Consider the following 17,248-nt stretch of genomic DNA (forward strand, 5'->3'; position numbering starts at 1 on the left):
ACTTTCGAAGCTGGGACGAGATCTTGTTTTTTCACGATTAAGTGACGTTGAATTCAACTGTGTGTATGTGTTCGTGTGTACATGTGTGTTTGAGAACGAATTAGATTATAAAATTATCATATATTCTGTTTATTGGTGACTTCAACTGTACACTCTTATATATAGAAATAGAAACAGTTTTGATCTAGTCATCTTGACAGACTACCGACCTTTGTAATTTGCATAAAATGAAAGAATGAACTTTTAAATACAATGCAAGGGATGTAACTATACATTTAGTGTAATCAAGAAGTAAGGTGATAAGAGTTATCGCTAATACCAATCGTCATTACCAAGCAAATTTATAATGAAATGAAGTATGTAATATTATTAATTGAAAAAAAATCTAAACTCGAATTATGCATGTTTATTTCCGACGTTGAGTAGAATTTTGTTAAACTAATTCAGGGGAATGTGCGCTATATACGCCTACATTTTGAGTTTACACTTATCTTAGCGCAAGTGTCCAGTGCTTCGTTGTATCTACAATTTTAATTCACTTGATCAATATATGAACAGACATGAAAAACAAACACAAAAATGACAAATACCCCCCCCCCCATCCCCCAACAATATGTGAATAGAAAGAAAGCTTTAAAAAAAAAACGGAAAGAAGTTCATTAGAAAATGTATTCATGAGATTCTTTTCTCTTTTATTTTACTCTGACAAGGTGAACAGACTTATGTACTCGGATATCATACTTACATCTGTTCATCCCATTTGAAACATGAATATAAAGAAGTTAATAAATGGCCCCGCAAGGCAGTCATACTTCTATACTAACATACAAACAAGTTTTAGATAATGTAGCAATTTCATAGTTACACGTAATGCCATTTAAATAAAGTACAATCTTATTCGATTTGAGAATAAGAGATTGGCGCTGATCGCCAGTGTACACTTCAGTTGAAGTAGTTCTTAGTCTCGAGACTATGAACGGTAGTACTTGAATTGAGGTAATGTGTACTTTTTAAAAGTCGTTAGCACAAGTGATTGTATCCTTTCTACTAAACGCCAATATCTATTTGTAGATTAACCAACTTGAACATGCCCTTAAAATACCAAATCACAGGCCAACTTAAACACACCCGTTTTACTATTTGCGATGTAACTATATACATTAGGTTACATAGACTGTGCTTGTTAGAGCTAAAAATAACTATTCGAGTTCTTTTATTTATAAGTCCTTTCCAATCTTTATATTATAAAGTATACATTTGCTCAAAAAAGTCAGCAATAACTTAAGGTCAGATGTACAATCAATTACTTTTAGAAATACTTAAAAACTCATTTAAGAAATACTAAAAAAATAGCAATGCAAGTGAATTCTTTTTTTCGTAGCGCGTGTAACACTAGTCCATGTAGACACCACTTCCATACAATTAGTTACAACAGTGAACAGAATTATGACACATTTGTTCATTTCAATATATATGTACAGTCTTATGTCATTCTTTTTTTATAACAATGTACATATATCAGCATAGTAACAACTATATACAGAATCATTTCTCAAAATTAGAGAAACAAAATAAAAATAGTTTTGTTGTATCGTTTCTTTGTCTACACATCACATTAGTAGGCCTACTTTGTCACGACTTTGTGCCCTATTGTAACTCTACCCAAAACAAGATGACTAAAGCCGGCTCATGAAATTTCCCTCTTCGTTTTCATATGGGTCTGTACCTGTAAAAAAAAAAAGAAAGATTTTTGTTATGTAATTAATCTAGGAAACAGACATTCTATTAATGCTATTGGACAAATAAATTTTCATTCTCTAGAGCTGCTTGGGTCGAGCTTTGTTACATTTCTATGTACATATAAAGTACAATCATTGTAAATCTCCTATACCAGTGTCCACTATGGAATATTCTGGTGATGTAACTGGTCTGCAGCAGTAGTAGTATTTTTATTGTAGAAATGAATTAATGCCAAGATTTCAAAGAGAAAGGAAATTCATTCCAGTCCCCTCAACAGTGTCCCACTCAGTAATGTTCTGATTATATAATAATAATAATAACAATAATAATCATTTCTTTTCTGGAAATGTGAAGACAAATATAAGGGGAATCTGTGTAAAAGCTCGAGCGAAATCTAAATACGAAACTCAGAGGCAATATCGGGATTCAAACTCAATCTTCATTGTTAGGAAGCTATGAGCTTTCTTCACGCCATCCACACATCTATCACTCTTTCTGAAACAAATCCATAGAAATGGTCCAATTTACCTGATTCTATTTGAGCAGTAAATATTTCCGCAGCTTCTTCCACTGTTCGTGCAATGATTAGATTTGGAATCTTAGCTCTTTTCAGTTGTTTCCTGACTCGTTTCTGTACAGATGTTAGAATACAATCTTTATAGTTCTGTGATAGTGAATAGCTAACGTAAACTGAAGATAACTATGGCTTTTTGTAGTTGCATATTAGCCCTAATGAAGTGTTCTATAGTATATTGGGTTCTATTCAACAAACAACAGTATATCTTTAAACCTATTAATCATGGTTTAGCTTTCTGTCTAAGAAGATCAAAAGTAATTTTACTAATTTATCTTATTTTTAAATCATCTATCCTAAAAAAATTCTTTGTATAATATTAATTATTAACACTTGCAAACCCACGTTAAAAATAATTCCTGAAAATTGATACTAGAGATGTTTTTGCCTTACCTGTCCCTGAGCTAAGATAAGCTTCATGGCGTGGACCTCAAACTCAGCCATTAAAGATTTGATGGCCTGCACACCTGAAAAGTCCATGTTCGAAAGATGTTCCATGTTCAGGATCACGTGGTTTGGTTTCTCGACTGAAAGGTTGAGCATGGACAATGTTAAAAAGTGTCGACAGGAGTTTTGATGCAAATGAAAAAAAGGTATACACCCTAATTTGGGGATGATCACTTTATTCATTGTGGATCAAAGATATCTAATCGAAGTCGAGATTAGTCCAAGAGCTTGTACATAAAGAACGCTAGCTAATAAACTTGTGGTAGCTGAGACTTATATTTAGATTGGACATCATAGTCAACTTACCATCTAGAGCCCTATCTAAGGCTTTGATCTCTAAATATTCAGCACTGGGAAAACTCAATCCTGTTGTTGGTGTGACTACCATGAAGCCTTGAAGTGCTGAAAACTACACAATTCAACAAAAATATATTAGTTAACGTTGTATCAATTTGTGCGAAGTGTCTATGTTTACAGGAGTACAAATAGACTCCCATAGAAATTAGTTTAATGTGGTATATATAGTAATAACATACTTGAATAATGATTATAATTAATGAAAAATGGTTAAACTAAAAACTTATTATGCCAAACGAGTAAAAAATCGAAACAAAATTTCTGATAATTGACATTAAATCTTTAATATTTCTCAAGTTAATTACCTACCAACATCTTAGGTCTTGCAATAGGATACAGTAATATCAGCAGTGATAGACCAATGCCAACGAAAATTCCCCACTGAAAAAAAAATCATTTTTATTTATATCACAATCAAAATGCATATGAAAAATTGTACACTCTCAATATTAATTTTATCACGTAATGTTTGAATGTTTGAGTCTCACAGAAAGAGGTATTGCAATCCGTAATATCACTTCTGTATGTGAAGGATTCGTAATCAAGCTCCAAAGCAAAATCAAGTTTCTTTACAGATCTATGCTAAATGTTTTTGTTTTAGTTTAATGGAAAATTATAGGATGGCCTAAGAATGGTATATTTGTTTCAAATGTCTACGTACTTTGTTCACGTGACCATGCCTATGTATACGAAGTGTGCTTACATCACATTCTTTCAATCTTGATATTAATTTGTTTATGTGCTCTTCAAGCGTAAGAGCGATTTAAAATGGAAGCCAAAATCTTTAGATCTTTTAAAATATATTTTTATGTCACATTTTTTTAAAAGTTTATTTTAATACATGTATTTTTCAAAACTAGTTTTGTTTTTGTGATTGTGTGTTTTCTATTAATATGGCCTGTACGGGTTAAGGGACTTGTGAATATTTAGTAATTGCATGTTTAGAGACATTCTTCTAGTTTTCATGTTGAACAGAACAGCTTAGGTGACGTTTTGTTATTCATCTTAAGTTTTGTGAGTCAATTACAAATTATCATTTTGAAATAACTTGCAACTTATATTTTTAAAAAATCGCATTAATTTTAACAAATAATTTTCAGAAGTCTGTATTAGGCCAGGGCAAGTAATCACAAACAATCACATATTACATAAAAATTGCATCACATCATGCATCACATAGTTCATCACTAACCTATAGAGATGTCTGCAAGTGAGACATGAGAACCACAGATATCAATGGAAGTATGTGGGAGGGGATAGACCAAGACCGGACAGCATGGAGACAGAGTGCGTACTGGTACGATCCTCGACGACAGCAAAATAAACGAAACTGCTTCAGTCAAGAGAAAGGAAAAGAAAGCTGCCTTATCAGCTAGCCCTAAAACAGATGCATACTAATGCATGAACTGTAAACAATCTGCCGTTCCAGAATTGACTTTACTAGCCACACCCGATTCTGCCCCGTCTCAAGATGCAGCCAATAACAGTGACTGAACTGGGCGCATTCATTGTCTTCCGAGACAGAAAGAGACATATATATTACTATAATATTACATCATATGACACCATACTACTTGTGTGGATATGATTCAGGTCTGTTTCATTTATCGACATTGTCATACAGTGTAATTCTACGCGAATCAGAAACAAAACAATCCAATGAGTTTCAAACTTACCTGGACACCTATCAGCAAGGTCGCAGCAAAGGTCACCAGGTATGGGAACACATCTACTTCTGTCAATAATGAAAGTCAATAACAGTTCATTACCATCAGACAACAGCACTGAGTACTAATAGATGCAGACACATCCATACCCATCAGACTACAGCACTGAGTGCTAATGGATGTAGACACATCCATACCCATCAGACAACAGCACTGAGTACTAATGGATGCAGACACATCCATACCCATCAGACTACAGCACTGAGTACTAATGGATGCAGACACATCCATACCCATCAGACTACAGCACTGAGTACTAATGGATGCAGACACATCCATACCCATCAGACAACAGCACTGAGTACTAATGGATGCAGACACATCCATACCCATCAGACTACAGTACTGAGTACTAATGGATGCAGACACATCCATACCCATCAGACTACAGCACTGAGTACTAATGGATGCAGACACATCCATACCCATCAGACTACAGTACTGAGTACTAATGGATGCAGACACATCCATACCCATCAGACTACAGTACTGAGTACTAATGGATGCAGACATATCCATCCCCATCAGACTACAGTACTGAGTACTAATGGATGCAGACACATCCATACCCATCAGACTACAGTACTGAGTACTAATGGATGCAGACACATCCATACCCATCAGACTACAGTACTGAGTACTAATGGATGCAGACATATCCATCCCCATCAGACTACAGCACAGAGTACTAATGGATGCAGACAAATCCATACCCATCAGACAACAGTACTGAGTACTAATGAATGCAGATAGAATTATGCAATGCCCTTAAGGTACATTGATATGACAGTGGTATGTATTAAACTATATTTCTTTACAATTATTGTAAAAAAAATCTGTTTAAGCTAATAGGCTTTGACCTATTTTATATCAAACCTAATTCATGAATATACCCTCCAATTTCGAAAATAAATTACTCATAAAATCGAACAGTTTTTAAATATATATTACTTATTTATCATTGCAGGTGGAAAACATTTGGTTTTTCAGTATTTCTAGTGTACAGATTATACTAATATAAAAAGTATTGATTATTTGAAATGGTTTACGATATATTTTTAGCACTGTATTATCAAAACTCTAATCTCTCTCGCTTATAGCAATCATTTTTTTTTCACGGTGATTTTTCAGTATCGCGTTCTTGAATTGTCTATTTCAAAATCTGCCAGTCTTCTGCTTTTTATTTCTTGGACTTTTTTTTTTTTGAGGTTTCCTTACAGCGCCCACACTGTTTCCTTATTGCTTTCTCTTCTCTTTCTAAATGATTGAAATCTATGCCTTAAAGAATCCAACTAGGATATTACAAAGAGGAGATTGATGCTTTTGTTGTTAGAGTTTTATAACTCTCTATCAGAAGGTATGTAGCTAAAGTTGATTAACAGTTCAACTACTGCGGGGATAAAGAACAAGATGTATTGTTCTGTTATTATTTGAAACATTCAAAAAATAAGGAAAAAATATATGAGTTAGAAATTGCTCGAAAAAAAGTAATTATTATCCATCTTCACTTAAAAGACAAAAATGATGACATTTTGGTGTGTATTAAGCTTGAGACGGAACTTACTGTTGGCTTTGTAAAGAGCTACGAAAGTGTGGACGTCCACCATGGCCAACACGGCCGCTATGATGACCCCAGCCAGGGCACACTTGGGGATGTAGTAGAAGATGGGCGTCATGAAACTCAAAGCGATGATGACGATGATGCCAGTAAAGATGCTTCCTAAGGTTGTCTTGACCCCACATTGGGCGTTGATAGCCGTTCTGTGATGGACCCAACAGTTGTTTCATTAAGTTAGAAATCAAAAGGATAATACGCTCCAGGACCAACATATAGCACATATATGATATTGACATTGTATATAAGAATGTTTCCAAGACATCACATTATTGAATCCTAATTGTTAAACTAGTTGTTTCGATCCTGATTTGATATTCAGTAAAATATAATAAATTCCTAAGCGTAGCAACCTTAACATCTACTGAAAGACTCAATGGGAATTACTTTCTTTGATAAACGTTAAGCCTGATCTACACAGCTATCGAGAGTTAAAGTAACAATGGATGGGGGACTTCCATTTGGAGATGTTTAGAGCTCAAAGTATCGACTGCTGATCAGTCTACAATACAAGTATCCTAAAATGATTACTCTAGCTTTATACTCTCACAAATGAGCCCCAAAGAGAAAAATAATTAGAAAGATATAGTTATACACGAAATATGTTTAGAACCTATCAATTGAGACTAAAACAATATCACTTTTTTCACTCCCTGCTATTAGTTAACTCTCTCTCTCCTCATGGGTGGGAATGTTCTTATAAGTTGGTGTGAATGAGGAATTGTGCAAATGTTGAATTAAAGAAGGAAGGGACGGGAGATGAATCATTAGGTCAAGCTCAATTTTCGTAGATAGGTTATGTAACGATTGGCTAGCTGAGTTGATAGAACAGCACGCTAACTATGGGAATGTCGTGGGTTCGATCCCACCACTGTCTATATTTTTTTTATTTGTTTCAATTACAAATAAAATTTGAATGTTTAGTTTACAATATTATCTGAACATAAATTAGGAATAAATGTTGTTGTTTTTTAAATATTACTTGTAAAATCAACAATCAATGTTCCTTGCACTCATATTTAAAGTTAGTAAAACTAGTATAGGCAGAAATAGTATTTAATACGAGGTTTAATAGTACATTGTCAAACAAAATATGTGCATGGCTGCCCGTGGTAAGCGAGATGGACTGTCCGTTTGGTTGTCTCGATAGTCCCGGGTTCATACCCTGCCCGCTGCCAAGACTAAGACTAGTAGATTACCTTCAACTATCCAAAACATTTGACAAACAAACAGATTACCTTCAACTATCCAAAACATTTGACAAACAAACAGATTACCTTCAACTATCCAAAACATTTGACAAACAAGCAGATTACCTTCAACTATCCAAAACATTTGACAAACAAACAGATTACCTTCAACTATCCAAAACATTTGACAAACAAACAGATTACCTTCAACTATCCAAAACATTTGACAAACAAACAGATTACCTTCAACTATCCAAAACATTTGACAAACAAACAGATTACCTTCAACTATCCAAAACATTTGACAAACAAACAGATTACCTTCAACTATCCAAAACATTTGACAAACAAACAGATTACCTTCAACTATCCAAAACATTTGACAAACAAACAGATTACCTTCAACTATCCAAAACATTTGACAAACAAACAGATTACCTTCAACTATCCAAAACATTTGACAAACAAACAGATTACCTTCAACTATCCAAAACATTTGACAAACAAACAGATTACCTTCAACTATCCAAAACATTTGACAAACAAACAGATTACCTTCAACTATCCAAAACATTTGACAAACAAACAGATTACCTTCAACTATCCAAAACATTTGACAAACAAACAGATTACCTTCAACTATCCAAAACATTTGACAAACAAACAGATTACCTTCAACTATCCAAAACATTTGACAAACAAACAGATTACCTTCAACTATCCAAAACATTTGACAAACAAACAGATTACCTTCAACTATCCAAAACATTTGACAAACAAACAGATTACCTTCAACTATCCAAAACATTTGACAAACAAACAGATTACCTTCAACTATCCAAAACATTTGACAAACAAACAGATTACCTTCAACTATCCAAAACATTTGACAAACAAACAGATTACCTTCAACTATCCAAAACATTTGACAAACAAACAGATTACCTTCAACTATCCAAAACATTTGACAAACAAACAGATTACCTTCAACTATCCAAAACATTTGACAAACAAACAGATTACCTTCAACTATCCAAAACATTTGACAAACAAACAGATTACCTTCAACTATCCAAAACATTTGACAAACAAACAGATTACCTTCAACTATCCAAAACATTTGACAAACAAACAGATTACCTTCAACTATCCAAAACATTTGACAAACAAACAGATTACCTTCAACTATCCAAAACATTTGACAAACAAACAGATTACCTTCAACTATCCAAAACATTTGACAAACAAACAGATTACCTTCAACTATCCAAAACATTTGACAAACAAACAGATTACCTTCAACTATCCAAAACATTTGACAAACAAACAGATTACCTTCAACTATCCAAAACATTTGACAAACAAACAGATTACCTTCAACTATCCAAAACATTTGACAAACAAACAGATTACCTTCAACTATCCAAAACATTTGACAAACAAACAGATTACCTTCAACTATCCAAAACATTTGACAAACAAACAGATTACCTTCAACTATCCAAAACATTTGACAAACAAACAGATTACCTTCAACTATCCAAAACATTTGACAAACAAACAGATTACCTTCAACTATCCAAAACATTTGACAAACAAACAGATTACCTTCAACTATCCAAAACATTTGACAAACAAACAGATTACCTTCAACTATCCAAAACATTTGACAAACAAACAGATTACCTTCAACTATCCAAAACATTTGACAAACAAACAGATTACCTTCAACTATCCAAAACATTTGACAAACAAACAGATTACCTTCAACTATCCAAAACATTTGACAAACAAACAGATTACCTTCAACTATCCAAAACATTTGACAAACAAACAGATTACCTTCAACTATCCAAAACATTTGACAAACAAACATAGATTACCTTCAACTATCCAAAACATTTGACAAACAAACAGATTACCTTCAACTATCCAAAACATTTGACAAACAAACATAGATTACCTTCAACTATCCAAAACATTTGACAAACAAACAGATTACCTTCAACTATCCAAAACATTTGACAAACAAACATAGATTACCTTCAACTATCCAAAACATTTGACAAACAAACAGATTACCTTCAACTATCCAAAACATTTGACAAACAAACAGATTACCTTCAACTATCCAAAACATTTGACAAACAAACAGATTACCTTCAACTATCCAAAACATTTGACAAACAAACATAGATTAAGCTACTTCCAGACGATCCTAATATTGGGGTTGTGGAGTTGATGATGCATACATTTACGAAAAGTTGGACAATTTGAGAAATAAATAAAAATTATAAATAACTTATCCGGTTGATAAATGCCATTACGATGTGTATAGTAGCACATGGATCAAGTAAATAACTACATCTGCTATTGCTGTTACCTGGAGAAGGCCCCTGTGATGGTATACCCTTGAAAGAAAGCATTGACCAGGTTACAAATGCCGTAAGAGAGTAGTTCCTGGTTGGGGTCTAGTTTATAACGATTCACTCTGGCTGGTAAACGAATGAACATAATTATTATATTAATATTTAAAAATGTATAATTATTATTGTTCTAAAATGTCAATGGCGAAAAATGGCTATGTTTGGTTTTAAATAGTACACAGCCATTTTATTGTTTCATTTATTTATAAAACACAAATAACTACATGATACAATATTTTACAATAATTTCATTATATGCTTAACATTTAGTTTATAGCTGTTTTAGTATTTGTATAGAATGTCAACAAACTTAGATTTGAGACAACTTGACAAGTAAAACAAACACAATAGTTCTAGCAATATACATATCAATGTGTAGACATCGGAATTATAATATTAAATAATCCTTGCAGGACATAAACAGGATACATATACTACGTGAAAACAAAGTTTTATTATTACCAAAAAACTTTCCGATTGCCATGGCTTCAATCAACGCGATAATTGGCATGACAATAATACCAGCACCAAGTTTCTGAAAAATAAATATATTTTGTGTGTAATCTAATGATTCAAAAGGTACATACAATAATAACGCACACAGTTCCTACAGCTAACTTACATTTTCGTCTAAAAGACAGGTAAAAAGACTCAATAACCGCAAACCAAAAAATTTAACTACAAGTACAGAAATTTGAATAGTTCATTTTAAAATGAAATTTCGCACATAAAAGTAAGGCTGTTTAGCTAAGTTGATAAGGCATTGCGCAAATAACGTGGGTTCGATTCCCACAACGGGAAATATTTTCTCTTTTTCTTTAAAATAACAAATAAATATGGATTTTTTAAAAATATGAAAAACTTACAGAGAACATTTCTGATGAGGACATTGTGAAATTTCCATTTGAAATACTGAAATCAGGGACACGAATTTCCGGTAGTCCAGGCTTGATGTAGCCAGTTGGAGTGATAGCATGGATTCCGTTTTGTTCCAAGATGTACAATACTATGGAAGCCAGAATGACAGTGATGGCAGTAGAGGCTGAGGAGAAAAAATCACAATTGAAAAAAAAACTATTATGGATTTGCACTCTAATGATTAATCACAGTCATACGCTCTTTGTTTATACATTTTAATTCTAAGACAACTTTTACATTCGGGGGCGCGGTGGCTGAGTGGTTAAGCGCTCGGATTCCGAAATTGGGGTCCTGGGTTCGAATCTTGGTGTAGACAGGGACTTTGAATTACGGAAATTTTAGGGCGCCACTGAGTCCACCCAATGCTAATAGGTACCTGACTTCAGTTGGGGAATGTAAAGGCGGTTGGTCGTTGTGTTGGCCACATAACACCCTGTTCGTTAACCGTTGGCCATAGTAACAGATGACCTTAACATCATTCGCCCCATAGATCGAAAGGTCTGAAAGGAAAACTTTACTTTTTTGCCTTTTACATTCTTTAATCCATAAAATTTTGAGAAAAAGAATAGAAAGCGATTTGAAGTAGTGTGGTGGCGAGAGAATGGAACATTAACCGTAACAAAATAAAAGGAGACCATTTGAAATAAATACAAAGAAGCGTCACATTGAAAAATCACTTTTGGCAGTTTTGCCAAGTAAATAAATCCAAATTTATTAATGCTACAAGTGAAAGAACTTTGAAATTTGTTTCTTTAATGATGACAAGGGAAAATTATGAAATACTTTATTAAAATACTAAAATACTGCCCTTATCAATACTTTGGAATTCTGTTTACCAAAAATGCAAAATAGAAATAACCTGGCCATTGACGGATTGACATACAAGTATGTAACTCTCGATCACAAGGTATAATATCATTGCACTGTTTTTTTTTAAATTGAAATAAAAATAAACACAGACATATAAACCTTATTTCTGAAGAACTTCTGTATTTATAAGATAAGAGGAATTAATACTTATTTCTGAGAGGTCTCAACGGGCTACAAATCTTGTTCTTAATAATTGCTCAAATGAATGAATGCATGTACCTAAACATGTAGTAGTCTTACTTAATTAAACAATGACAGACCATAATACATACACAGCTATCCACCAACATCTTACTACTATTAGGAGAAATAAAGCTGGATGCAGACATCGTAAGAGACTTACACAATAGGAACGAGACAAAGAAGATAACGGGACTTGTTCATTATTGCCCAAGAAATGGAGTTTGTTATTTACTGGCAAGCGAGCATACGGAGTTTATAATTTTAAATCAGGAGTGTGGACACGGCGAAAGATGCGGAAAAAAAATTGGAAAGGTTGAAGTTTGAACGATTTCTTCTTGAGTGGAAATGTGGGCAAGTAGATCTTGTGTAATTGGTGTAATTACTTCCCCGTCTCTTTCTGTAAACGAGATTTGGATTCTCAAATATGTTAAGAAGTCATGTCACAAGTTTCTCTCAAAGCAGAAGTGGATCTTACCTGCCCCAATGATATACACCATCTGTCGTAGGGCTGATATAATAATAGGCGTCTCCTTGTTTGGGTCGGTTTTAAATTTGATCTCTCGAAGTTTTTTAATTAGAATGACCACCACGACACAGCTCAGTCCCATGGTCATATCCCAGACACTGAAATTAAAAATGAAGTCTTGCAAGGCATTGGAATCTATAGATCTAGACAAGGGCGAATTTTAAATAAAGTAAGAAGGCGTGTGGGCAAGATTCCCCAAGATACAAAATAATGCAGATAGAGCTAGATCTAGTAAATAAAGATATTATACAAACGTGGGATGAGTTATCTTTCTCATTGGCTGTCCCCGTGTTTCAAGGCTACCCCCGTGTTGTAAAGTAAACACACATTTAATATCATTTAGCTTCTTTTTAAAGAAAAATTAGACAATAAATCTTTCTAAATCGTAGTTAACAAAACGTTTTAAAATTCTCTTGAAAAGGGTCAGCAAGAGAGTATGTATAAAGTTAATGGCGCTGTTTTTCTTTTATATTTTTCTTTTGCATATTTTTAAAACTTTTTTTTTGTTATTTGTTAAACCCTAAAGTTGGTAATATCCTGGGCTTCCCATAATCACCGTAATGTCTACATGTAAATGAGGATGTAGATTTACATTCAGTACGAGGAGTATACAATAATAAATAAAATATTAAAGACATACTTGATGTAGGGAAGTCTCTGCCTAATATTGTCTAGCGCCTCAACAAAGTCATTGGGAACTCCCTTTAGACCCAGCAGTGTCTGAAAACAAAGGAGACAATTACAAAGTGAACACAAGAACGACAACTCTTTGTGAGAAGCAAAAGATCTAGCAGACGTAACAAACTTTCAGAAAACAAACGAAGAATCGAGACACATTTACAATTCCCTAGTGAAAACAAAAAATAAAATTACTAACTTCCCTCAACATCGCCAATACTATGGGATAAGTAATTAGTTTCTCTGGTTAATTTATCAAGTAGGCTGTCATCTTGTGATTTCTCAAAGTGAGACTTAAAAAAATACATCATAATTTATTTTTACAAATCAATTCCTCCCTTATCAAGCTGATGCAGATCACTCTAATCCGATTCTGTCTATTTCACGTCATGCTTCAATATAGCCAAGAATGTTTCCAGAGAGCTTGCGCAGTCTATAGCTCTTCTAAGAAGTCCAGCTAATGTATACATAAGACTGCGCGCTAAATATTCATGAACAGCTATTTCTTTCTTTCATCCGTTACTGAACACAAAGAAACAGGTGACCAAATAGTTCGTAATTATGCAAACAACTACCAAGCATTTCAAGGTGGAGAACCCACTATGTACAACTATGTTTATCAATGTTGATTTATTTTCTTTTTTTGATTTCAACAAAACAATTAATTACTGATAATTAATTGAATAATTTTTTAATTTTTTAAAATTGATTCATGTATGAAGTTTTAACTTGATCCAAGAATGTGTGTGGTAGAAATAACGTGTACAATCATCTAAGGGAACACGACTCTACATATTTAGCCATATCTCTGAATTATGAACGATTAATTCCTCTTGTTGGTATCAAACAAAATAATTAATTACCTGTAATGAATTGACTTTTTGGTTAATCTTTTTTATTGATTCATTTTTCATAAATAATAATATTAAGTCTCAACTTGATCCGAGTATGGGTGGGGAGAAATAATGTGTTCAAAATGTATACCCCAGACAGACAAACAGATTGAGTTGATAACATAACATGTTCAAAATTTATACCAGACTGACAAACAGACAGACAGATTGAGTTGATAACATAACGTGTTCAAATTTTATACCAGACTGACAAACAGACAGACAGATTGAGTTGATAAAAGCTTTGTAATAAAATTGTCCCCTCTGTCTCTCTCTCCGTCTCTCTCTCTGTCTCTCTCTCATTTTCTCTCTATCTTTCTCTCTGTCTCTCTTTCTCTCTGACAACAGTAGCTGGTATAATCTATCAATATCTCATATCACTTACTCTAAGTTGGCTGACAGCAATGGTGATGGCAGCAGCAGATGCGAAAGCGTTGATGACAGGGAAAGATATATAGCTGACAAGTATACCTGTAAGGTGAACAGAATAGCTCGTATGACGTAGTGAATAAACAAATGTAGATGTTTAGTACAGTTTGGACACATAGGTCTGAATTTAACATTCACTGTCAAGGTCGAATTCATTAATTTTATTGCCCTTCTTCCTCATTACCAGGAACAAACACGTCGTTAATGCTATTTTTAAGCATCTAATTAATTTCAGAAAAGATGTTTTTTTTTTAGTCAAACAACAGTAGTAATGACGTCATTTCTGGATTATTTTGCCCTTGTTGTGAAAATAAAAATTTTATGTACGAACTTCCGAACCGAGGGTTCTCAATTTCCCCGATTGTAGACTTGGATTTTTAATTTCGGGATTTTTAGGGTGCCCCATAGTTCACTCTAATGGCTTCATGACATTAGTTGGTCGTTGTGCTGGCCACATGACACTCACGTTAGCCGCGAGCTACAGAAACACAGAAACGTTTACTCATTAAGACGTTAAGAAGTTAGAGGCAGAGCCTTTGAAAGTATGGGTCTAACATGATTTTGAAATCTTTAGGACAACAAAATTTAACTCATTCCTAATATTTTCTTGGAATTTCAATTATTTAATTAGGAAAATATAGTAGCATGGCTCAAGCTTTCACGAGCCAACACACTAACCACTATGCTAGTAAGCGCTTATGAAACTAGAAGGCTTTATAGTATCTTTTGTTAGCTTCAAACTTTAAAGCAGCGACCTATTTTTCTCTACATAGTATTAAGGGGACTAATTCAACTTAGACCACCACATCACTCTAGTACAATTTCTTTCCCTTGTTCGATACCAAAAAAACATAATTTAATTAACAATAAATTATCAACTAATTGTTATTATTATTATTATTAATTCTTGTTTTTTTTTTCTGGTACAAGAAATGATTGTACTAAATTTCAGCCTGATCATAGATTGGGTGTGGAATCTTTTACCAGACAGAGAGGAGAGACAGAGTTGAGGTAAGCTTTGCAAAAATGACTCTTGATAATGGGTAACAGGGTTCAGAAATAAAAATGTTCATGACCATGTAAAAGTGGTGAAACATACAGGAACTTCCAACCCCAATGTCTTATAAACATTGTACAGGAAATGTTGACTGTTTGTTGTCAGAAACAAAAAGATCTGCAGTGTTTATGTTTCTTAAATGTTGAAGAAGCAAATGATGTGACGTTGGAGGAAGTTGTTTCCCAGAACAGAGGTAAACAAATATGTACAAGGAAATGTTTACTTCTGTAGCCTCAGCGGCACTCGAGACAAGAAGACCGTAATTAACAGCTGAGTAGAGATGAACTACACGAGAAGACTTAAAGTACTGAAATTTTGATGAAGCATTTCCTGATGAAACAGACTTACACAAATGCTATGAGGCAGAGCTTAGCCACATTCATGAAACGTATTTAGAAATAAGCTCAGCCTAATTAAAAAGATTTATTTTGGTGTTTATGAGGCGACGCTAGCCCAACATTTGAAAGACCTGTTCATATTGTTACGAATCTCACTATCCATGCTCTCTGAAAACTGCACCATACACCACCAACTTAAAGAACTTGACAACTCAGGGCTCCAAAGTAACGTAACACTTAATAGTTAAATAAATCTGAGCCAATACTGTACAATTGGCAAAACGTACATTGTACAAATATCTCTCCGATAACACCGTATCAACTCTTGTACTGGCCTCTCCATCTCGTTCCGGGCTTGCACTGGGTTCAACAGTTCAGGACTGACTTCACACACTGAGCTCGTTGTGTCGGACTCGATCACAGACCAAGATCAAGACGCCGTTCGTCTCAACTGTACATGATAGTACTCAGCACTGAACCGTCGTACCACACCGCTGAACCACACTGAACTGTGCTGTAGTAGACCGGACTGTAGTGAACCGGGCTCTGAACCCCTTTTCTGAACCGTCTTGACTGCGACAGCCCCGCTCTTTATATAGGGTCCCTGCCTTCTCGAACCGGACGGAACATCGCTTCGACGTTTCTAGTTTCGTCACATGACTACATCCCTCCTGACGCTTCTGAGGTCTGTTAACGACGCCGATCCTTCCCGAACCGTCATGTTGACACACGTCTCGGCTGACCGTCGTAACTCGTCACGGTTGACCGCTCGTCTAACGCTGGCCTGGGGCGATTTGAGTCGGTTGACTACACACATACCACTACCCCCATCTGTGCCACCACCAGGTTTATAACAATATGTTAAATAGACTAAACTTACATATATTTTATAACCCATAAGGATATGTATAAGGCTCAACTTACCCAGATTCAATAGACCCATTACAATGTGTATGAGACCAGTGGTAAAACCTAACATAATGGCCATTGTCGGGTCCACATCTCCGTTGGGAAGTTTTGGGGATAAGGAAGTAGCAAAAGAAGCCGTCAAGAGAGACATGATGGCGCTCGGCCCAACAGTGATGTCCTTAGCAGAGCCAGTCAACACGTAGATGAAGCAGCAGATGTAGCCAGAGTAGAGTCCGTACTGGAAATCAAACAAGATTTATAAGTCCTAACATAATGAAAGTTTAAATGGAATGAAAATCACACGGTGTTGTTTACAGAAAATAAACCAACCTGAAAATATCCTAGGGAATTTGGTCGTTTAAAAGCATGTG

At 34.5% G+C, this 17,248-nt stretch overlaps 1 protein-coding gene across 1 annotated transcript in view; it reads right to left on the reverse strand.

Moving 5' to 3' along the window:
- Nucleotides 1-659: 659 nt before the first annotated feature.
- Nucleotides 660-17,248, reverse strand: part of LOC106055115 (sodium-independent sulfate anion transporter-like) — a 28,001-nt gene continuing 11,412 nt past the window's right edge. The window contains exons 4-17 of the mRNA XM_056021281.1: nucleotides 16,893-17,115; nucleotides 14,530-14,615; nucleotides 13,214-13,293; nucleotides 12,523-12,671; nucleotides 10,943-11,118; nucleotides 10,539-10,611; nucleotides 10,034-10,145; nucleotides 6,410-6,606; nucleotides 4,795-4,853; nucleotides 3,428-3,499; nucleotides 3,068-3,170; nucleotides 2,708-2,841; nucleotides 2,269-2,371; nucleotides 660-1,726 (exon numbers count right to left, since the gene is read on the reverse strand). Of these exons, the coding sequence (XP_055877256.1) occupies nucleotides 1,677-1,726; nucleotides 2,269-2,371; nucleotides 2,708-2,841; nucleotides 3,068-3,170; nucleotides 3,428-3,499; nucleotides 4,795-4,853; nucleotides 6,410-6,606; nucleotides 10,034-10,145; nucleotides 10,539-10,611; nucleotides 10,943-11,118; nucleotides 12,523-12,671; nucleotides 13,214-13,293; nucleotides 14,530-14,615; nucleotides 16,893-17,115 (1,617 nt within the window). The 3' untranslated portion in view covers nucleotides 660-1,676. The remainder of the gene's footprint in view (nucleotides 1,727-2,268; nucleotides 2,372-2,707; nucleotides 2,842-3,067; nucleotides 3,171-3,427; nucleotides 3,500-4,794; nucleotides 4,854-6,409; nucleotides 6,607-10,033; nucleotides 10,146-10,538; nucleotides 10,612-10,942; nucleotides 11,119-12,522; nucleotides 12,672-13,213; nucleotides 13,294-14,529; nucleotides 14,616-16,892; nucleotides 17,116-17,248) is intronic.

Source organism: Biomphalaria glabrata, chromosome 2, assembly GCF_947242115.1.
Source record: "Biomphalaria glabrata chromosome 2, xgBioGlab47.1, whole genome shotgun sequence".
Taxonomy (NCBI): domain Eukaryota; kingdom Metazoa; phylum Mollusca; class Gastropoda; family Planorbidae; genus Biomphalaria; species Biomphalaria glabrata.